This window comes from Cyprinodon variegatus, unplaced genomic scaffold (genome assembly GCF_000732505.1).
Source record: "Cyprinodon variegatus isolate N-32 unplaced genomic scaffold, C_variegatus-1.0 Scaffold109, whole genome shotgun sequence".
NCBI lineage: Eukaryota > Metazoa > Chordata > Actinopteri > Cyprinodontiformes > Cyprinodontidae > Cyprinodon > Cyprinodon variegatus.
The window spans coordinates 611,647-635,639 of record NW_015150562.1 but is presented as its reverse complement, the minus strand read 5'-3'; the positions used below and the strand labels follow the sequence as shown (position 1 = coordinate 635,639).

The window sequence follows — 23,993 nt, the reverse complement described above, 5'->3', positions numbered from 1 at the left end:
CCTTTAAGGTCTCATATTAGTTTTTGCTTTCCGAAACATTCCCTTACAATTGGCTGACCTGTAAAAAGAAAATTTCTCTATGTACCAAAGTAGCCTTTATACTGTTGGCTCTTTGAAGTAGTTCTTGAGAGAATGATTTAGATTTGTTTTCACTGGGCATGCACGTTTGACAGGCCTCACACACCTGTTCCCCTGGCTGCTTTGTTGAGCCCCTGCCATCAATAACACATTAGCAAAAGAATTTGAAGATGATGAAGATGAGCTACAAGTTTTTTCTGAACCCCCTTTACAGATTGATTGAAAATAACTTTAACATATATAACGTCCTAACCTCCTAAGACATTACGAATTTAAAGAACAGATGAGAGTCGTTGATCAAACCTCTAAAATAAAAATGCACCTGCAACAAATGCAGCTAGGGGCTGATTATTGATGTCATTGGGCTACAATTACAGTAGGCTGATTTAAAGCCATTTGCCATTACCATGGGAACAATAACAAGGCCACAAGACTGCCACCAGTTTGGTGACAATTATTTTTTTCCTGCCAGAGACAGTAGCAGGAAATGACAGCCCCCTCAAAGGCCTCATAAACACTTAGATCACCATCTCAAGGATTTAAAAGATATAGGTATGTATTTAGAAACAATTTATAAAATACCCTAACTGTGGTATTTTGTGTTCTCATAGCAGAGCCAGTGAGATACCATCACTATAAATTGCAGGAAAACACACAATATTAAACTTTAATCATTTTATTGTGTATTCAAATGTTCAACTTATCTTTAAGACTGTAAACAATATAACTATTTTTGGTTCATGAGCTGTATTGACAACAGAAAATCCAACTGTAGCTCAAAACACAAACTCCTGGCAAGTCTAAAACTTTCCTCTAACCTGAGTAGTCTTGGAAATGTTAGAGGAAAACCAGATAGTGTACTCATACTGATTATCTTCCACTTTATCTGGGACCAGGCTGCGGCAGTCACAGAAGAGACTCTCACACATGAGAGGGGAGGTGTCTTGGTAAGGGGGAACCCCAAGGAGCTTCCCGGCCAGCAAAGATACATATTCCCTCCATCGTGCCTTTGGTTGTTCTCTGACCCTCCCGGTGGGATGTGCCTGGAACACCTCCTCAGGAAGCATCTGAAAAATAGGTCTGAGCCACTGTGGCTGACTCCTCTCAATGTGGAGGAAAAGCAACTCTACTCCAAGCTTCTCCGGGATGACCGAGCTCTTTGTCTCCGCCACCTTCCAGAAAAAGCTCAGGACTATGGATGGAAATTAGCTAAAGCCATATCTGGTGCAAAGCGTATTTTTATAATCCACTCCTTTCCTGCTTATTCTGTCAAGATTGCGGTGGAGCTGCTGCCTATGTCCAAGAGTCTATAAACAGAGAGCAGGGTACACCCTGGAAAGGTCGGCAGTCTATCACAGGGCAACACAGATACACATAACTATACACACACAAGAAAAATTTAGTCAATGAACCAACAGTCATGTTTTTGGAGTCTTGGAGGAAGCCGGTCTACCCGAGAGAACCCCTGCTTGCACGGGGCGAACATGCAAATTCCATGGAGAAAGACTCCAGCCGGGAATCAAACCTAGGACCTTCTTGCAGCAGTGCAACAATGCTACAAACTATGTCACCTTGCAGCCCTCTTTATCTATTTATTTTTTGAAACTAAATTAATCAACTTAACTACACTAAATACATCAAAGCTTGTTGCTCCAATGAGACCAAATGAGAAATTTTCTCGGCTGAAAATACTTTGTAATATAATCTGCTTGCATCTAAATTCTTCCCTCTGTTAGCGATATGTAATGTAAATGTAATCCCTTACACTTGTTAAAATGTAATTCCTCATATTATAATTAGATTTTATTAACGCAGTGAGGAAAATGATCTTACTACTGACCTCTGACATGTTTCATATATCACCAGACATGTTGGAAGTTCTCCTGTTGCAGCCATACATAAAGGCCACCCAGATAATGTGTTTAAAACACATATCCAGGTTGATCTTCACAAGCCTTCACCATGAAGACACGCTGTCCATCTTTTTTTTTACCTCAGGCTGATTATCTTGGTGTTCTTCGCTTTGGGCCTGCAGCTGGAGCCCTGTGACTTCCTGTTGAGTCATTATAGCAAATAAGGAATACCTTGACTAACCTCGATGCATAGCTCTGTGTAGTCATGCACCTTTTACATGCAGGGACCTTGTGACATTATTGCTCATGCTTTAGCAGGCTCTTGCACGAGCGAATGCGAGTGTGTAAATGTGTCGGCCCATCTGGGAGTATGTCTGTAAACTACATCTGGCAGAAAATCTCTGTGGGTCCTGAGGGATGGCAGCCAAGAACTGAGGGGATTCCCGCAGTGATGTTTGCTGTAACTATAGTATTGTCTGTTTAAATTCATTTTTTTTCTGCTGATTTGAAGATTTCATCCTTCAGGTTCACCTTGTTCATTTAGGGTCACAAGTCCTATGACTATAAATATATTAACTGTAACACTGACTGTGGCTTTCTTTCAAAACTAATTAGTTTAAATCCATTCATATTTAACTTGAAGGAGTTTTGCATGTTTTATTTTTATGTTTTTATATGCGGCATCCATACCACCACTGTTTTTCTTTTCTTTTACCAAATTGTGTCTTTGTGGGGCTCCTCAGGAGGCTGATTCACCCTGGTAGCTTAATGCGCAGAGTCAGCTTCTTACCCCCAACTGCCCCACTAGCTCCTGCAGACATAAATTGGATGAGAAGGCAAAAGACTTGGCCAAATGTATCTGAGGTATCGAGAGTAATAAACGCAGTCAGATGTTAAATGGGGAGGGATCCTTTCTCATGGTCAGAGTGTACTTGGCAAATCCATGCAAGATGGTTTTCTTCAGAATTTTGAATAGGTTCTTTATAGAAAATACCTACAAAACATTGTATAGATAAAAAACTATATTTCATATACCTTGAAATCAGGGGACAGTTTGTGTTTTAGTTTCTTTTTTATGACTAAACAATATGTATGGTCTGAAAAAAATATTTTATGCAGTCTATACCACATACATTTTACACACAGCCGATCATAAATCAGACCAAAACACTTTTAAATTCAGATGCAATTTGATGAATGGTTTATTAGGACTATATGTCTTTATTGACTGTGATTTAAAAAATTCAAGAGCAACCTGTCTCCCTGCTAGATAAATCATTCGGGCACTGGAGAAACATAAATGAAATATCCATATTAGGACAAAGATTAGTCACTGTCAAAAGACCACATCAGGATTCTACATGTATAAAACTCCAAAGCTTTAAAATGCCTGATATTCAATTGCATTAGCAATGATTATTTCTGAAAAGAATTTAAGTAAAAATATAAGTTTCAAATCCACAGATAACAATGAATCAGTTTAACCTTTGCAGCTGTTTGTGTCCAAGTACATCTGGATTTATTACCTAAGGAGGTTCATGGGAGTAGTCAGAGGGTGGAGAAATACAGTGATGTCATCCTGTAAAGTTAGATAGGCAGACAGCACTTGGCCATGAGAGTACATTAGGTGCAGGAGATCTCATACAGCTTTGCATTTTTGTTTACTGGATCACAGATGCTCAGAGTTTACACTGTGACGGAGGCACCGACTGCCAAATTGCAGTTGTTTTTGGCTGTTTTGAATTCACATTTCCAGTATGCTTGTCTAAAAGGATTCCAGACATCTATCTGCTGTGTTTCAGGCATGTCCCTATATGGTCACAGTGATCATTACTCGATTCATGTTTTATCGTAGGCCCTCTTCAGAACATTCCCACCCTCTCAGCCCTGGAGACAAAAAGCAGAGGCCTGGAAGCTCTGGCTTCTCCGCTTCAGTGAAGTTCCAGCTTTCCTGCAGCTATAAGCTAATAAGCAGTTGGTAAGGATCTAGTCCCTGGAAGGCCTTAAAACCCTAACCTAAGCTTTTCATGGTTGGATTTTCTTTTCAGTCAAGCTGACAATAAGCCGTGTATTATTGAGCCTTCATGAGGAGAAAAGTTCTCTGGAGGTGTCATTTTCATCTCCAAAGCAGCCCTTAGGGACAGGAAGGTTTGGTTTTGGCTCCACTGCCTGAGCTAATGTGGGTCTGCAGTTTGAAATCCCGCTCGAATGGTTTGTGGCATGCCACCTGCTGATTCTGCTAGTGTTTGTGGACAGCCTGAAGCCCAGAACTAACCTAGATAGGCAACATGTCCTTTCTTTCGAAACTCCTAATACACACTATAAGAACAATGCAAGTTACAACCCAGCCAGTATAAACTAGTCGAGTCAACTTTGGGAAGTTTGCACAATCCTGAAAACTGCACCTCACACAGAAGACAGTTCACTAAGAGGATTTATTTCTTCTGAAAGAGATAGCCTGAGAAATCCAATGATGTGTAGTAATGTGCACATATGTGCGTGTGTACTTGATGATAGCAAATTCCCTGTTTGGATTATTTTCCCTCCTTCTTCTCAGTGCTGCTTGATGGTGTTTTGTAATACCAATATCCTTTTTCCAGTCTTTTTTGAGCTTCTAATTCTCTAAAAAGTCCCAACTTGACAGCTACCTCTTTGTAAGAGAGCTCTGTGTACATGAGCTGCATTAAGCAATAGAGAAATTAAGGATGCATTGATTTTCTGAGCTCAGAGTGAAATGTTAATTTTAATTAATACAATTATTGTCATGCTGAACTTGAAAAAATAATATGGTTTCCACCAGGATTAAAGTCTTTTTGGAGATACTTAGCTAAATCATTGTTCTTACTTTGGATTCACCCTGTATAACTTTATTTCTGTCCTTTTGTCCCCCACCCTTCTTTATATTTTACAGAGTCTGTGAGCAAGTGAGAGAGGGACACTGTCTGCCCCACTGTCCAGTGACACCATGAGCTGGAGCTTCCTCACACGGCTGCTGGAGGAGATCCACAACCACTCCACCTTCGTGGGGAAGCTGTGGCTCACCGTGCTCATCGTCTTCCGCATTGTTCTCACTGCCGTTGGGGGAGAGTCCATCTACTATGACGAACAAAGCAAGTTTGTGTGCAACTCGGGTCAACCAGGATGTGAGAACGTGTGCTACGATGCCTTCGCCCCATTATCTCATGTTCGCTTCTGGGTATTCCAGATCATTCTGGTAGCGATGCCTTCCCTTATGTACATGGGCTATGCTGTCAATAAGATTGCACGATTGGATGAAGCAAAAGGAACCATTGGATCTTCCTCCGTCAGAACAGGAGGAGGTGGCTACACCCACCGTAAACCCAGGAAAATCTGCTTTGGAGCCCGGCAGCACAGAGGTATAGAAGAGACTGAGGAGGACCAAGAAGATGATCCTATGATCTATGAGGTGCCAGAGATTGAACCACCAAAAAGGCCTCGGGATCCGCTGCAGCCCACACCCAGACCTAAAATCCGCCATGACGGACGTAAGCGTATCCGAGACGAGGGTCTGATGCGGGTCTATGTCCTGCAGCTGGTTACTAGAACAGTGCTTGAGGCCAGCTTCCTTGCAGGCCAGTATTTACTTTATGGTTTTCGCGTGAAGCCGATTTTTGTGTGCTCGGGAAAACCTTGCCCCCACAGTGTCGACTGCTTCGTTTCGCGGCCTACGGAGAAAACTATATTTCTGCGTATCATGTATGGTGTCACTGTCCTCTGTCTCACTCTCAATATTTGGGAAATACTCCATTTGGGTATTGGTTCTATTTGTGACATCCTGAGGAAACGGCGAAGCCCACCTCAGGATGACGAGTACCAGCTAGGGTTGCTGGGCCCTAATGCTGGTGGGGAGGGCTCTGTGGGTGGGACAGCTCCTGAGGCAGGTTCTGAGGGTGGAGTAGGTGGAGAAGGAGCTGCAGATTACGTTGGGTACCCATTCTCATGGAACACCCCTTCAGCTCCGCCGGGGTACAACATTGTTGTGAAGCCAGAGCAGATGCCATACACTGACCTTAGCAATGCCAAGATGGCATGTAAGCAGAATAGGGCAAACATTGCCCAAGAGGAACAGCAGCAGTTTGGTAGCAATGAGGATAATTTCCCTACTGGAGGGGAAGCCCGAGTGGCTCTCAACAAAGACATGATCCAGCAGGCTCATGAGCAACTGGAAGCAGCCATCCAAGCCTACAGTCAGCAGCACCGGGCAGAGGAACATCTTGGAGACAACCAGGATGACAAGCCACAGAGTAACATCATCCAGGCCCAACCACAGCCCCAACTTCAGCCGCATAAAGAGCGAAAACACAGAGCGAAGCATGGCAAAGGGGGTAGCAGTGGGGGAGGCAGCAGCAGCAACAGCAGCAGCAGCAAATCAGGAGAGGGCAAACCTTCTGTATGGATTTAAGCCCACCTGAGGTGGCACGTATTGTTAGCTTGTATATACTACTAAATGGATGTGAAGCTGTTGCAACCAGTGTTAAGTAATATACCATACTTGCCTTAAAGAATCCTGCAAGCTGGAGATTAATGTGGTTTAATTGAGCTGGGTAAAAATGTTGATGTTGCAGCTGACAGTTTGTTTAGTCCATACTATCTCTGCTAGAGTAATAACATAAACGATGTGATCTTTATGTTTTCCTATCACATCTGAAAAAAGGTAAATGTTGTCCTCCTGCTTCCCTTTTTGTTGGAAATACAGCTTCATAAAATCTTTGATTTCTCAAAGCTGTCTTGAAAGCAGATTACCTGTAGAGTTTTTGAGCGAACCCTAAACAAGTCTTGAGGCAACAAAACAAAAATTGATGCATCATCCCTATGTCTTATGTACAATATCTAGCAAACCAAAGCTTTGACTTAAGGTTATGATAATTAAGGTAAATGTACATAAAAGGTGATTAAAGGGCATCACCTGAATCAGTGACTGTTTACTAGAACAAGAACGTAACCTGCCTAAAGGTGATGTTCTGTCAGAGTTTTTCTTTTTTCATTCTTGTAGCACTTTTTCTATGTTTATTGCTATACTTTTTAATTCAACTGTGTGCTTGTTTCATGCAAATTCTTAAAGTGCTACACCAGCTGCTACTCAGGTGCCACTGAGTACAGCCGGTGGATCTTGTAGTTTTTGTTTTGTTTTTTTACAAAATGCAGAAGCAAGTCAGCTTTTATACCTTTAATCCTTAGGTTACTATCCATCTCTGTTGTTGGTGGAGATAGTGCTTCTCTGCTGCTCCATTTGCCTTGAAGCTGACTGCCCCCTGCTGGCGATTTTATACTGGGCATTTACTCTCCTTTCATTTACCATGAAGTAGATGCAAATACTACCTATATCCAGCAACACCTTAACCAGCTGTAGTGGTTCTTTTCTATTGACAAGACTTGTGTCACTTATGTCTTCCCAGTGCTTCATATTCAGTGTTGGACGCACAAGTCTCCACATCGTAATGGAAAGAGCTTAAAGCCATTACTGTAATAAAGTGAGACCAAACACTGTCAGTGTGATGCAAGTGTCAGTGCCAAGATTTTACACTAGGCTGCTATGAAGCTTGGTTGTTTGTAGCTTTGGAATACTTTGGCCATGCTACTGCAGCCATGGAACTACTTCTGTGTCCGACCAACCCTTTTGTAAAACTCCTTTTTTTAAGTACAATCTGTGTATTGCTCTTTTAAAATGGGACTTGAAATGAAAAGCTTCAAAATGGAGTCAATTTTAAAGTTAAAGCCAGTGTTTTATATGAAAACATTTTGCTTTTGGAATGAAGTTCTTTTTTTTGTATGATTAAAGAAAAAAATCAATGATTACCTTTGTGGATATTTATGGTTATTGTGAGTTAATTGCCTTCCAACTGTAAAAATGTGAAATATGACATAGTATATTTTTATAACATGTCAACTACAATGGCTTAAGAAAATTAGTCATTTGTTTTCTTGTGTGGTGTAGTATATTATCAGTATTTAATGTATTTAGGAACCCTCTGGACTGAATTTTAATAAACAGTGTTATTCATTTTTTATCATTGTCTTGAAATATGTGTGACTTCAGTGTGTGATGTGCAAAAATGGATTGGATGGGGAAGATTTTAAAGTCCCAAATTACTGTTTCAACAGCTGTTCAAAAAGGATGTAATTAGGTTCTGTATTTAAATGGCCTGTATTTATATAGCGCTTTTTTAAGTCAGTAGACTTGACCAAAGCACTTTAAACTACATTCAGTCATTCACCCATTAACACACATGGATAGTGGCAAACTACATTGTAGCCACAGCTGCCCTGGGGCTCACTGACAGAAGCGAGGCTGCCGCACACTGGCGCCACCGGGCCCTCTGACCACCATCAGTAGGAAATACAGGTGAGGTGTCTTAATCATACAGTGGAAAAGCTGATCATATCTGTTGTTTGATGAGTTAATAGGGTACATAAAAGCTAAGATACATTCACAAAAAATTAACAGCTGCAAAAATATACCAGTTGGTTAAGTTGTAAAAAATAAAAGAAGGGAGATGGTGGATTTTTCATTTTTTTTTAAGCATACATAGCCTAATTTATATAGTCTATTAACCTAAATAATATTCATGGTATGGTTGTTACATGTCAGGTACGCCTTGACCTTGACCAAGGCACATTACAGTAGAACTGCAGTCAATCCCTGGACTGGCATGGCTATCACTGCCCCTACATAGTTAGGGACAAATTTCCCACTGGGATCAGCTTCATAGTCATGGTAGGACACTTCTTTGATTTTACTTAGGAAAATCTTTTGGCAATGATTGTATTAAGATTTGGAACAAAACCTCACAAAACATTGCAAATGAATATCTGAATCCTTTCAAGTCAAGTATTTATTTATTTTTTCAAATTCATTGAATTAAATTGAAACAGCTGAAACTATTTTCAAAATCTGGAAAAAAAAAACTGCTTAAAAATCCAAATACATTCAAAATACATTCAAATTAGCCTGAAAATGAAATAAGCCTATATAAAATAATTGTACTCACCTTTGAAATATTCATTTAAAGCATTTATTTTATAAATACTGATTCTATTGCTTCTTTTGGCTCATTTAAAGTAACCAAGGCTACATGCTTGCAATGAATGAGTTAAAACTAACAGGTCCATCAAACTATATTTACCATTGATCGGAAAACAGGCATTCTGCAAGTCACACGAGGGACCTGGCCATCAGATGTCAACATTCGATTCACTTATGACCAATGGCCAGACATTTACATCAAATTTGGCAGTTCTTTCAAGATAATAATCTTAACACGTGTTTTAAATTGCTTAATTAAAATGCAATTTTCACACCTTCGATTCTCTCCTTCAGGTTTCCTCCACTGCTCTCGGCCACAGCTCCACTTGTCTCACCAACATCTTCTCGATTCCGGCTTTCACCAAGCAAAACAGCAACAGTCTACAGATTAATTTTATGTTCGATTCATAACCAAAATGCAGATTTTGAATGTTCAGCAATGCCTGTACACTCTAGACTAATAATTTAATGACAACATTAAAAACAGAAAAATGTTTGCGCTTCTTTGCATGCTATCGCTATGTCCAGAAATTAGGACTTCTACATATTTTGTGACACAATGGTAAGGTAATGTCTTCTGACTCTTAACATATCTGAAGTGTTAGTTTTTGCCTTCTTAAAAATTAAGTCCCTTAAACTGCTTTGTTTTTGCTGCTTGGCCGTGATGCTGTTCAGAACACTGTCAGCTGCTCAGCTGGGGTCAAAAACGAAATGGCATATGCCCTCTGGGCCATCGTAATTTGGTCAGGCTACCAAATGTTGAAAGGGCAATATTATTGCCATTACTGTTAATATATAGTAGATATTTACATATTCAGTGATAAAATATCACTGAGGATGGCATGGGGAGATATTTTTTAAGATTTTTTTTAGAAGGGGGAAGGCATCCCCCCTCAACTTGAGTACTGAATATATTTGTAATTTTAACAGCTGCCTTTCTATACCTCTAAATATCCAAGTGATCTCATCACCCAGAAATAAAAAGAACACAATTGCGCTACAGCCAGCTGGTCTAGTTGGGTGGCCTCTTTAAGCTTCCTGAAAAATTAATTAGCAGAAAAATAAATTGTCTGAGAATAAGCATGAGGGGTTTACAATGACAACAGTAATGCTCTCAATCAAATGGCCAAAGTGCAGATCACCATGCTGAAGCAAATGTACAATGAAACTTGTTAAAGTTTGCTTCAGAAGATTTGGACAAGCTTTTGAACGACTGGGAGAACCTGGTTATATGAGGCCAAAGTAATTTCACACATTGTGTTAGGAGGCAAAAACAGGTGAACATTGGATCATCACAGTTTTTTTTTCCAGGCTTCATATAATTAAAGGAATGATTGATGGAGATGTGCATCGGGACACTGACAAATGAAGCTTAAATGAAACTTCAATCTGGAAGACTTTATCAGCCTCACCTGGACCATCTGCTGACATTCCGCGCCCAAGCTTCAATTCAATCAACGACGGACCGCTCTCCTTGCAAAGCCAACTGTCCTTTAAGATGCTCTTCATTAAGACAAAGGCTCTGCTTCCCCTTCCGCGTATAAGCCTAATTTACACCCATCTTCACTCCATCTCCTGCCTCACTCTTGGACTATTCTTACACCCACATCCTCCAGCTTGTTCCACCACCAGTGTTCGGGCCCCAGGCGGAAGACAACTCTAATCCTCTTCCTAATTTATTCGTCCAAACTCATGTCAACTCACAGGGTACGTGCTCCAAAGAACCTATTTCATTCATGTCAAAAAACTATTTCTAATTAATTGTTTTCTCTGTGTGAGACTCAGCAGGTTGAAATGTATCAATGCTGGAGTGGACCAATCAGAACCTCCAAGATTTAAAAAGCTATACTAAAATTCAAGCCTAAGTGATGCACAATAGCAGTTTTTCCATACAGAAAACACTTTGAAATCGAAAAAGTGTTTTTCATATTCTGTTATGACGTTCACTACTTATCTCCTGTTTTTCCAGCTTTCACCCATGTGAATCAAATGCTTTGACATCTATGTACCGGTATGTATGGAATACTTAGGTTGTACACAATTTATTGTCCATGGTCCCATGGGTAATGTTTAATCTGATCATTACTTTTACAATACATATTGTTGATTGAAAATGTAAAAATATTACATCTTTTAAATAAAGCACAATTTTAAAATGTCATAATTTAACATAATTTCTGTTCGTTGGTGCACAAAGGTACTTATTCTTTTAAAATACATATATTTTTCTGCAGGCTGAAACAAATATAAAGAGTGAGATTACTGAGATGTTCATTAGAGATTGTCATGAGTCCTGGGTTCCTGAATCCAATGTTTTAAATAGTGAATTTCAAACAGAAAAACACCAAAACCTTAGAGGAAAGCCACCTAACCCTAATGTATACTTACTCTTTTTAAGAATAGAACTGTATCTTTACTTTAGCATTTCCCCTCATCATTAGATGGAATGGACATCACAGAAACAACTGGTATTTTAGTCATATTTTCATGAAACAGCACAACTCAGACCACAGGAGATTTACTAAAGCTTGTCCTAAATTATCACATATTGTTTTATTAAGATCCATCTACCCTTAATAAAGTTTTCATTCAAGGTATGTTGTAGAGTTTAAGGTCAGATCCATAGATTAAATTGACTGAAAGCAGCTGCTGACTCTACACTGACTCTAGATGCAGCTGCTCCCTCAAAGAGATAACTTCCTGTTAATGAAGGGGACTCTTCAGAAAGTGAAGAAGGGGCAAACTGGAGGGATGCTATGAGGGTATTCATAGACCCCATCTGCTCAGTTCTGCATGACTGGCAGCTTAGCCTCTAATCTACAAAACTAGTTTAGGTTTATCAGTCTAAATTCTATATTTAAGAAGTGTACAATTTTTCACAATATATTTATTCCTGTTCTTTTCCTGCTTGGCCTCTTTTTTTTGCAAAGACTGTCTTTAATGTCTCCCTTCTGCATGAATTTTACAGCTGTCCTTTAAAAAAAAAACATGTTTCTGAAAATGTATAGACTTTTTACAGTAAGAAACGAATAGGAATGTATAACAAAATTATAATGATTAAGTGAAAATTCAATCTACAAGACTCTTATGAGCCTCACCTGGATCACCTGCTGACGTGCCAAGTAAAAAGCTCCATCCAAACACCACTCCCCCTCTAAAGCCAAATATGGTTCAAGATCCCCATCAGAAAGCTCTACTGCAAACCACCTAAACTTCCACCCACCTCATCGTCTTCCTCACTCTCAAGCTGTTACCAGTGGACTATTCCTCCACTAGTGTCTGGGCCCTGGGGGAGAAGACTACCGGTACTATAATTCTTCTAAGTTATTTATCCGAGCTGGTGTCATTTCACAGCATCCAAGTCTTCTGCCGGGGTCTGAACGCCAGAGAAATTTGTCTAATTACAACTTTTCTCTCTGTGAGTAACTCCAGGTTGAATTTTTGATTCAATTTTTTATTCTTTTTTTATTTTAGCAATCACTTTTTAAGAAATAAAAGAGTTTTGCTTAACTCAAATCTGACAAATTACTAATAAATTTTCGATGTTCTGTTCATGTACATTATAGTACCACTTAGTCTGTTTAAGGGAACCCAAAGTTGAAAAAAGTAAGAGGCAAAAAAAAAAGGTTTGGTTAGCAGATTTCCTTTGTTAGACTTATTTCTCAAACTTAAAGACAACCTACAAGAAAACACTCACGCAAATAAAACACAGACATTTCTCTTTTCTTCTACATATAGGTTAGCAGGGAATACAGTACAGTAGAAAAACAGTTTTCTCATTCCTTCATATAGATATGAACTTGAGTGAATCCCGTTCCTACATTCATTGGGGTTATACATTTTTTTGACCCATTAATGCAGCTTCAATTATTTTGGCACTGCTTTCCCTAAATGTCAGGGTTTTTTTTTTTTTTTTTTTTTTTTTTAAATATCTTACCATTTTTAAAATTGACATGAAGGTCTTGCTTGCAGTTTTAATCCAAGTTCAACCCAAGGGTGTACTTTTTGGCTGGGGCACAGATTCTGTGCAGACAAGACAACTTTTTTTGATGCCACACTTGCTTATTCAAGTCTTTGTCATTCTTTCTTTAAACGCTGGTGAGCAGCCACGTTTATTGTTCCAATAAAGCTAGCAATAAAACGTTGTCCAAAATGTTTAAGAATCCTCAAGAGTTAATTTCACTGGAAGTAATGAAGCCTTTTTGAGCCCACAAAAAAAAAAAAAAGAACAGTCCTCCAACTGCTAAATCCAGACCTGTCATCTGCCAAACAGAGAGATGTATAATTTATCTTTCCAAAGAACATGTCTCTGCTGCTTTATGTAAAATAGTTTATCACAGTGATGCCTACCTAAACAAACTTGTTAAATTCCTGCACAGTATGGGGTTAGTTTTAAGCTAGAAACCATATAGAATACTGCCTATTGAGTTTATGCTGTTATTTTGAGCTAATGTCAAAAATTACCAAATTTGAACTCAATTTTGTGTCAGTAATCCTCGCTTCACATTCATGAAATTTCAAGCTTTTAATACTTATGTCATGTTAAGAAAGTGTAACCATAAAAACACAAGAGATGTGTAATGGTAATTATATCAGTTTATTTGTTATTGTTGGTGGTCGATTAATTAGGATAAGCCTAATTATCCTAATTCTAATTACAGAAACTAATAAGGATTAGTTTCTGTGAGGCTTTGGGTTACATTCAAGTATTTCAGGGTCAGATTAGAAGCTAATTTTATGAACTGACCAGAGGCCAGTTCCACGAAGCAGGTTTTACGAACTCAGATTTAAAGCCTCAACTCTGAAATTATCTAGCCTAAGGTTGGAAACTCTGAATTTTTGGTTTCTGCTGTGAACGTTTATAAAAACAATTCTGTCAGGTATATTATATCAGATATAACTGGTTCCGTGTGTTTGCGGGGAACTGCTTCTGAAAGCTTCGGAAAAGAAGCTTGCGGAGAAGAGGCTGGAGAATGGGGAAAATTTTGCAGTTTTTATAAACACTTGTTGATGCTATTAAGATTATTTCTGAGAGCATTACAAGGGCATTAAAAAGCATTTAATAAGAGTTACTCATTCCTTTATAAAACCTGTAGACCCCGTTTTATATTTCATGCTTTTCTGGGCCCCCATGGACACACGCGAGCCCCCTGCTGCCCCCTTCGTGCATTTTTGTCTAGAACCGCCACTGTAATCTGTACTAATTTATGTCAGAGTTGCTCCATATTTTCTGATCTTGTATTTTTGCAGATAGCAGTATGACCAGCAGGTGGCAGAAAAGGACCATGTTTTCTTTCATTGGACTATCTACTGTCGGGATGTCGGACAGTTCTTTTTTCTTTTCTTTTCTTTTCTTTTCTTTTCTTTTCTTTTCTTTTCTTTTCTTTTCTTCATTCTTTTTTTTTTTTTTTTATAAAAAAACCTACATAGTGCAACTTCAGCTAAATAAAGTATTTGCCTACATTTACAGCCAAGCTTCTCAACTTTTCTTCCCCCCAAGAACAAGAATGTCTCTGCAGAATAATGGTGGAGAAACACGCAACTTGAGATTTAGAGCAAAGGTGTGGTCTTATGGTTTGACTCCGAATGTTTATTTAAAAATGACTTCATTCAACTTTTCAACAAACATAATCTTTAAGGATTACATGGGCCTGTCAACAAATCATCCTACGTAATCCCTGCAAATGCATAGGGGCCTCCTGGCTTTGGATGATATATATATTTATATTTATATATTATTATTCCAAATTAGGATTTATTTATTGATTAATTAAATTCCACAACTTTTCCACAACTTTTATTTTTTCCAGACCTGTTAGCTGTGTTCCCTTCCCTTTCAATCAGTAATGTTCTCTAACATCTCTTTGACGCTTACACAGAACACCAGAGACAAATAGTAAGTATTCTTTAATTTGTTAATTACAAATACACAATTTGTCAGGATTTCACTTGCAAAAACCTTTGACAAACAAGTTGAATTTTTCCTTCACTTCACAATTATGTGTCCACTTTGCGTTACAGTAAATCATACTTCTCAGCTAGGCTTGTGAGTGGAAAGTAACAAAGTGCTGTGTCCAAAGGTATAAATAGTTTTGCAGTAAAAAGTAAGATAAAAGGAAGGACATGTTAGCCTGCGTAAAAATATTCTGATTAAATTGTCTGTGTCAAAATGTTCCTTCCAAATTGTCCCAGAAAATTTACAAAAATACTATGCTCGCACAAACAACAAAACTTTACAATTAAGCTCAACAAAAGCGGGTACAAATCAGAAAACAAGAAATCTGTAGCAAAACAATTTGACAGAAAAGTGAAATATTTTCTAAACTACCAACAGAGGCTCTTAGGATTGATTTAAAATTTTTCGAAAAGGTCACTTCATCTGTCTTCTTTCAGTGTGCTTTTCATAGAAGTCTACCTTTATCATAACTTCATGATCTTTTTCAATGTTACAACTACATGAATCAGGTGAATGAGTAGAACAGCTAAGTTTACAGAAATAATAACATTGAATAATCACTTCCAGATCAAAGGTTACAGATGTAAACATTTTCAACAACATTCACACTGTGCACAATTAATAATTAATCACATCCTTCACAAGTCACACATTTTTTTTAAATTATGAAAATACACTGTAAACCGGAGATCACACAGTCACGCCGCCCCCCCCTGCACACACACACACACCCCTGCCCAACCATGATTTATTTCCATCTCTCATACTTATAAAACTGTTTCATTTGTTGTCAGTTACCAAGTAAACAAACGCTGCCCAGGGCGGCCAGTAGCAAGAATTCAATTAAATTAAATTCAGTTTATTCATATAGCACCAATTCACAACACATGTCATCTCAAGGCACTTTACAGTTCACCAGATCATACAGTCAAGTTGATTCAAAGTTTTCTATCTAAGGAAAACCAGTTTATTGCATCGACTCATTGACTTGAATGCAATCACTCACACTAAGCATGCTTGTAGCGACAGTGGAGAGGAAAAACTCCCTTTTAACAGGAAGAAACCTCAAGCAGAACCAGGCTCAGTGTGAGCTGCTGACTGGGGTTCAAAGAGAGAGAAGCAGAGACAGAAAAAATAGCTGTAAAAGGTGGCCCCGTCCGAGCCAATTCCAATGTCACAGGATGAAGAGAGCACATCAGATCTAATCTAATGTAGTAACCCATCATAACCTGAGGAGGGCACCAATTAGGCAGTTATAGACACAAAAGTGGAATTTCAACAATTAAGGAGTAAATCGATGCAATAATGCCTGGGACATGTTAATATCACTGAAGAAAAACTATCCATAGAGTTAATCAGCAAAAAAAAAAAAAAAGAAAAAAATTAAAAATTAAATAAATATAAAAAAATGCTGATTTAGTGGTAAGTTCTTTCTATTTGAAAGAACGGCTTTCTATTGGACTAATCTTTGTTGGGTTCACAGTCTCCAAGGTGCAGCTTAAGTACACCTTTGCTGTGCAGCTGCAATAAGAGCTTAAACTCCTCTGGCATGGCATGAAATCCCCCCTTTGGTTTTTTGTCATCGTAATAGTGGTTAGTCAGCTCCTTAAATGTATATGGGTGAAGACTGAAGGGCCAGAAGCCGTACAGGTGGACGTTGTCACAGAGTTCCAGCGCCATGCTCGTGAGGATCATGCCAGTACTGAGCCGTACAGCTTTCCATCCTTGAGAGCGCCAAAAGGTGTCAAGATCTTTTAAGTACGCTGGACTAAAGTAGATAGGTTGGATGGGGCTTTCAAAGTCCTGAATTGTTTGGTAAGCCCGCAAACAGACAGCAATATTTCCAGTGTAAGAGAAGGTAGGGAGGAGAAGCATGGAGTCGCCATATTGGCACAGTTTCTCCATAAACTTCCGTCTGGGTCCTGTAAGAGATCCATACCTACAAAAACAAAGCTGATGTGAAATACAAAACACCGATATTATCCAAGCTGACAAAAACGGATTATCTCTCACCTTTCATAAAAGATGCTTGGGTTTGCCGACACCAGGTTTGTCTTCATACCAACATGTTCGATGTATTTATCTATCAGAGGAGCTAGGTTGCACCTAATAGAAATAACGTTTACACTTTCTTAATGGGATTCTTAAAAATATATTTTAACCTCTGATGTTCAGACACATTACTCACCGGATAACAAAATCAGCTGAATCTATCTTCTTTCCACAGCTGCTGTTTGCAAGGATCCCACCATTCCCAACGACAGCACAGCTGTCATATGTTTTATTTGCAAAAGGATTCTCCTGAAATCACCAGTAGATGTTATACAATACCCAATTGACAAACATTGTTTTTTTTTTTATTCTTAGCAATATAAAAATAAGAGTGTACAGTAAATGGTTCTTCTCAAAGTGGATGGAAATGATTTACAGGAAACTTAGCAGCATGGAATAGATGGATACATTAAGATTGCAGCCCCTATTTCAATTTTATATCCAAAGTCACTTCTTTATATCATAAATTACTGTTAAAGTCTATTTTATTATAAAAAAGTCTAATACTTGCAGACATTAAGTTGGCTAATAAGAAGCAGTTTGGAGACAATGCACTGAGCAGCTCTGGTAACCGGATGTGTTTTTTTGATGAGCTGGAGACGAAATATTTTAAAATAAAAATGGAATGCGGAGAAAACAATGCTCTAGAATTCTCTAAAGAGGTTTTCAGGTGGCCTTTAAAAAAGCTATTTTAAGGACGGTTGATTCATTTATAACTTGGTGTCCTAGCTCCAACACAGAGCCTTGCCAGTCAGTGTCTCCCCAGCATTGGTGCTCTCTGCCTGGCTAGATACAAGGAAGTACCAGACGCAGCTCTTGGAGTAGGTGGTGGAACCCTCCAAACTGGTTTTGTCTGTGGTGAATTGGATACACCTACAGACATTGACGCCGGCTTTCCAACTCAAAACAAGCTCTGTGACTCACTTGATAAAATCTGTATCCATCATGCTGAGTTAAAATTGGCAGATACTTAGAAACTCAAGCGCCTCCTATTTGACAACGCACCCTAATACCTTCAGTTATTCCATTAAGACAGTAGAAATTTTTATTCAAAGTAGATTTTATTTAAATCTAGAATTCTTGAGCAATTTAAAAATAATTAAAACTGGTTAGAAACTGTTGCTTAAAACACTATAAAACTGTAATCAGAGTTCATTAGTTCATATAGTATAATACATTTTGGTGATTTAGTCAGTTTACAAGAGTGAAGAAACAGTAAAGTAATTGGCTATAATAAGAATTGTTTAAGTATTAACGTCTGATTATTGGAATCGACGCTATGAATGGATTCTGTGTTATTGTAAGGCAGAAGAAGTCTGCTAGGGCTTGATGAAGCAGTTTAGAGACACACTGAGCTGCTCCGGTTATCTGCTGTGTTTTGCAGTTTATTTAACATTGATGCATTTTGTTCCTTTGAGAAATTAACAAAACTTTTTTGTAAAGTTTAGATAGGTTGCATATAGTGGTTACCTGATTTAATGCCTGACTGAATCGTTCATCAAGTCTTTCTTTATTAATTACCTTGTGTCCTATTTCATAACTAATTAAGACAATTTTTTTTTGCCTGAATTAAATAAATATAATCAGCACCAACTATGATCTTCAGTGTAATTTAACCCATATTCAAAATGATAATATCTTATTTTTTCAACTAGCTAGCTACAATAACAGCACTGTAAAGGTTTATGGAAGTAAATATGCTGCTTTATTTTAACTGTTGCTTTTTACACTGAATTATAAATATATGACATACCTACTTTGATTGGAAATACAGCTCTTGTTCTGTTATTAACAAAATCAATTTAAGAAGACTGTTGGGGGCACATTACCTACTACCGTCATGTCTGTGGTAAATGATTAAATACTTCTATGCATGTAACAAAAAAATGCAAAAAGGATTCTGCATGCAGTAAATTTGAACAAACCAATGATGGCATTTATGAAATAGAGAGATATGCTATAGTCTTGCTTTGCTCAGGACAAATGTTAGCCGATTGACAGCAAGTTTCACTAATCTGGCAACAACTCCTTATATATAATTTTCAACATAAGTATCCCTTTCGGCTAGTGATTCCCAATCAGGGGTGTGCGTACTCATATTGGACCTATGGTAAGACAAAATGCCCAAAGACGTACTTGTCTTTTGCACATAAGGCTGCTATCAACTCACAGCCAAAAACACAAAAATAATTTTTGCAAAACATCATAAAATATTTTACGATGTTTTGTAACAAAAATATTACAGGATATTTCCAAAGAAATGCAGTAATAAATTAATAACAACCTGCACCTAGACATTAACAAAGTGATCTTCATTGAAACACGGAAACAGCCAATGAAAGAGGCTTAAAGGGATTAGCATGACTGCTTCCATTCTTGTTGAGTTGGATTTCTAATATTCAGACTGACTGTGCAAGTTGACATAAAGCACCACACCTTTTTTTATGCACTTCTGTCAAACAAGCCCTTTTTCCTAAAAAGTAAAGCAATTAAGATCTCTTCTTCCTAAAAACATAAATATGCTGCTGAGCCTTTCTTAAATTTTCCCTGAAAAACATATAACTCAAGCACCTTTGAAATAATTTATAAACAGCGTCACACAATTGTGCACATAACTCACATATTTGTAGTTATAATACATTCTTTTCATTAGAAACCTTGGACTTTGAAAAATTGCAATCATTGTTTAGCTTCTAGAACAGAGTAAATCTGCTGTCTCCTCAAAATAACTCAATATACACCCATGAATGTCTAAAGTGCTGGCAGTTTCATGATGACATAACAGAACCGGTGGATGCTAAAGACCCCAAGTTCCTCCATGTTCCCTTTAAGGATGTCCCCTTTAAAGATGCTCCGTAGGGTTTAGGTTTTAAAACATGATTGGCCAGTCCAGTTTGTTTATACTGTAATACTGCCCACATTCGCATTTCTGAAAAGAGGGGATCAAGCTCTGCTTCAGAATGTTACTGTACATGTTTTCATTCAGTTTCTTTAAGGCTCTTTTGCTTCCCAAAACCAGCAGCATTCATGCAGCCCCACACCATGACAACAACACCTCTATTCTTGGCTTTTGACAAGGTACACCAGTCTAGTACTCCTTGCGTAGCTATCTGCACACACACATACACAAAAAAAGTCTACAGTAGGTGGCTGCTCAGTGAAGCAGTGGGTAGCACTTGCAGCAAGGTCATGTGTTCGATTCCTGACCTGGGCTCTTTCTGCATGGAGTTTGCATGTTTTCCCTGAGCATGTGTGGGTGTTCTCTGGCTTCCTCCCAGTCCAAAAACATGACTGTTAATTGGCTTCTCTAAATACTCCTTAGGTGTGAGTGTGTGCCTGAATGGTTGTTTGTCCTGTATGTGTTGACCTGTCCATGGTGTACCCCTCCTCTCGCCCGTAGTTACCAGCACCCCTCACAACCCAGTGGATGGATGGTCTACAGTAGCTTTGTATCATCAGACCCCTGGACAATAATCCATGCCTGGTTTATACTCAGAAAACAGGTTGTGTATGCGTGTGTTGCCTCTGTGATGACAGTCATGCAGGCAATAGTGTAAGGTATGGCCTGAGCTTTGGCCGAGAGGTTTTCTAACTCTAATTTTACAAATGATATCTGTTTTAAATAACATAAATGTTTTGAATGTTTTTTTAAGTTACAGTTTATGTAACTTTTAAATTTTAAAATAGTCTAGCAGAACATCAAATAAGACCTAATTTTGTTGTACACTAAAGTTCTACCACTATAGACCATTGCAACCAAACATTGCCATTGGTCTAATCTTGTGCTGAAGATCATTTTCAGGCAAATAAATCTATTCTCTGCCTCATTTCAGGCACATCAGACCTAATCGGTTACAGACAGAAGATTAAAACATTTGCTCGGTGGTGTAAGGAATACTTTCTGACTCTTAATGTTCAAAAAATACAAGAACTGATCTTTGACCCGAGGGCGGTTGGAGACTACTCTCCAGTGGTCATCCATAATCTATTAATTGCCCAAGCAGATTCCTATAAATATCCTGAATTAAAAATCGACAATAAATTACGTGGATCGCTAAAGTTGATTATGTCTGCAACAGGGTCCAGCAGCGGCTACATCTTCAATGAAACAATAACCAGACAAGCCCAGAAAATCATCTCAGACCCCGCTCATATTCTTTATTCAGAGTATCAGTTTCTTCCTTCAGGTGACGTCTTAGAGTCCCTGCCTGTAGATTGAACCGCTATAAGAACTCATTTGTTTCCCTTTCCCCTAAATGGAATAGTGGAATAGGCAATGGTATTGAAAGTTTAAACTAAACTGACATGCTTTTTTTATATATTCATTATCTCACATAACAGATATTTTAAAGAAGGGTTTTTATTAGTGTTGCGCCGATGCCATTTTTTGGCCCAGATACTGATACCCGATACCTGGCTGTGCAGTATCGGCCGATACCGATACTATAATAATGTAAAATAATTGCCATCATGGCTTTGTCAAGCTGCTGCCTTGTGAAGCAGGAAAAAATCTAATACAAAGTGAATCCAGTAGAACTTTTTATTGCCTAACAGGAGTGGGTGACAATAGTTGAATAAACTTATGGCTCTCAAAATGGTATCGGTGCCCTATTTGTTGGTACTCACCGATACCGATACCACCATTTTAGGGCAGTATCGGGGCCCCGTCCGATACTGGTATCGGTATCGGTGCAACACTAGTTTTTATTAAAAAAAAATTTGTTTCAAAGTTTTTATTGTGAATGTAACATGCTTCCTTATGTATTTATTTATAGTCTTATAGTGGAATTTTTTTTTAGCAGTGTTTTTATGTGTGAATGCAGTGTGACATAGTTTGAACAATGTAGCAGCCAGAGTCTGTACCCAAATCAAATTTCATTTGGGACAATAAAGTTAATCTTATCTTAAATACTTTTTTATCAACATAACCTTTCATGTCACTGTTTTGATAGAGTGAGCACTAGTATGCAGGGAGTGAAATCCACTAAAATCCACTGTGAATTATAAGATGTAAAACATGCAAACATTTTTCTTGGCATTTAATCTTGAACTGTTAGAGAACCTGAATATTTTTTTTAAATAGTGACACTACCAGGGAAATTCATTTATCGTTGCAGAGGTACGTGTCTGAAATCCAGCCAATGGTTTGTTTTTGAAGTCTGGAGAAACAAGATATACTGGTCATTTAGCGATCTCTACTCTAACCTGACTGTGGTTTCAGTCACAAAAAGCTGCTTCCTCCTCTTTAGGCTCGTCAAACAAGCCTTTTTTGGCAAAAGCAGATAAGATTTAGCTATTTTTAAAAAGGATAAACCGATTTCAATCTCTGCATCTCACCGAACCAATGCATTTTCCTTAGATACTTCTAGCTAAGAGGTTTTTTTTTAAAAATTAAGAATTTTTTCTGAAAACTTATAGAAACCAAAAAGTAATCAACTAAATAAGAATATGTATTTTTTGTGAAGTATTTTTGCTCTTTGAGAGAGTTGCTAAGATAGAGAATAAATTGTGTTTTGATTTGACTTGGCTAATTGGGAACTATTCATTTCAAATCTAAAATAACAATATCACCAAAAGTTGTCATCGCTAACGCTCAGTAATGTCATCATAAATACTTTGTGTGTAACAGAAAACAACCTACCTTTAAAAATGTTTCAAAATGCTCAGTGTTCACTTCAATACTCCTCTTTTTCTGTCCATCCATAACAAGCTTGGATCCCACCGGAGTGTTTTCCTGAGTAATAATGGCACTTTTATAACCACTGACCTTGAGTTTAAGCAAAGTCCTAAAAAGTAAAAAAAAAGAAAGAATTTTATTTTTAAGTGCTGATTAGTTAGAAACAGAAAGCAACTGTAAGATGTGTAACAGCATAACAAGATATTAACTATTAAATCAAAGCGAAGGTCAGAATGAAGCATGTTCCTATCTGGAGCAGTATATGGGTGAAAGGGAGGGTAAATCCTGGACAGGTTTCCAGGGCAGACACATACAACCATGAACACACACTCACACCATTTACCCTAACAGTCATGTTTTTGGACAATGGGAGAAAGCTGGAAAACCCAGAGAAAAACCTAAAAATGAACAGGGAGAACATGCAAACTCTAGGCTGGGAATTGAATCCAGAACTTTGTTGCTGCAAGGCAACAATGCTACAAACTGCACCACTCTGCGACGTACGTTATATATCTTCCTTAAATGTTTCGGGCTTATTGGAAAATGCTGTTCTATGAGGAAGGAACAAAATATTAACCAGTAATGACTGAGTCTGAAAAACTGGTTCTTCTGCTAACGAATAGTTAAGTAATTGAACACATAAACTTTTGACAGCCTCTTTTGTTTGTTACAGTATTCATTAGAGTTTGCGGCAATATATAAATTCCTAGGAAGGGAAGTGTTTTTAAGTGTCAGAGTTAAACATAAAATATAAATTTTATTTTTTTTATATTGTACTTGGTCCAAAGAGAAACAGCATCCTAAATAAATGAACATCAAATATTTCTATTAATATCAAGTTCTTTTTTTGTGGCGTGTCCCTGTGCTTCCATTTCCTTTATGTATTCCTGATATCTAACAACGTCCACCACTTGCTCCAATGTGTGATTTTTAAATGCAAGAAATCATTTCCATGTTGACCCTTCACAATCCTTTTCTGGTAACAGTTTCAGACAGAGGTCACCAATCTTTTTAAGACTTTAAGAGCTACTTCATGTATACTTAATCATAAGAGGTCTACCAATACTGACAGCATTCAACTAAACTTCATACATAATAAGCTTTTTTTCTCTTTTTCTTTTTAATTTTTTAAAATATATTTATTTTGAAGTCTCTATAAATGCTTAAATGTTCTATATGATTAATTTAATAAAATGCTCCATGTATGGTTGAACAGAATTAAACAGAATTGGAAACTTAGCCTACTGGTGAATTATTCTGTTTTTAGAAGACACTGATCGCACCCCATGTGCTCCTTGAGGACCCCTTGGTGGCCACGGGCACAGCATTGGT

General features: G+C 38.0%; 2 protein-coding genes across 5 annotated transcripts in view; one reads left to right on the top strand and one right to left on the bottom strand.

Moving 5' to 3' along the window:
- The window catches only part of LOC107084755 (gap junction gamma-1 protein-like), a 47,530-nt gene extending 39,590 nt beyond the window's left edge, over nucleotides 1-7,940 (top strand). For all 3 annotated transcript variants that reach the window (XM_015374752.1, XM_015374753.1, XM_015374754.1), the window contains one exon: nucleotides 4,843-7,940. In XM_015374752.1, coding sequence (XP_015230238.1) covers nucleotides 4,897-6,354 — 1,458 coding nt within the window. In that variant the 5' untranslated portion in view covers nucleotides 4,843-4,896 and the 3' untranslated portion in view covers nucleotides 6,355-7,940. The remainder of the gene's footprint in view (nucleotides 1-4,842) is intronic.
- Nucleotides 7,941-16,002: 8,062 nt separating this feature from the next.
- LOC107084757 (alpha-2,8-sialyltransferase 8F-like) overlaps nucleotides 16,003-23,993 on the bottom strand; it is a 41,833-nt gene continuing 33,842 nt past the window's right edge. For both annotated transcript variants that reach the window (XM_015374756.1, XM_015374755.1), the window contains exons 6-9: nucleotides 22,626-22,770; nucleotides 17,121-17,233; nucleotides 16,946-17,038; nucleotides 16,003-16,871 (exon numbers count right to left, since the gene is read on the bottom strand). In XM_015374756.1, the coding sequence (XP_015230242.1) occupies nucleotides 16,394-16,871; nucleotides 16,946-17,038; nucleotides 17,121-17,233; nucleotides 22,626-22,770 (829 nt within the window). In that variant the 3' untranslated portion in view covers nucleotides 16,003-16,393. The remainder of the gene's footprint in view (nucleotides 16,872-16,945; nucleotides 17,039-17,120; nucleotides 17,234-22,625; nucleotides 22,771-23,993) is intronic.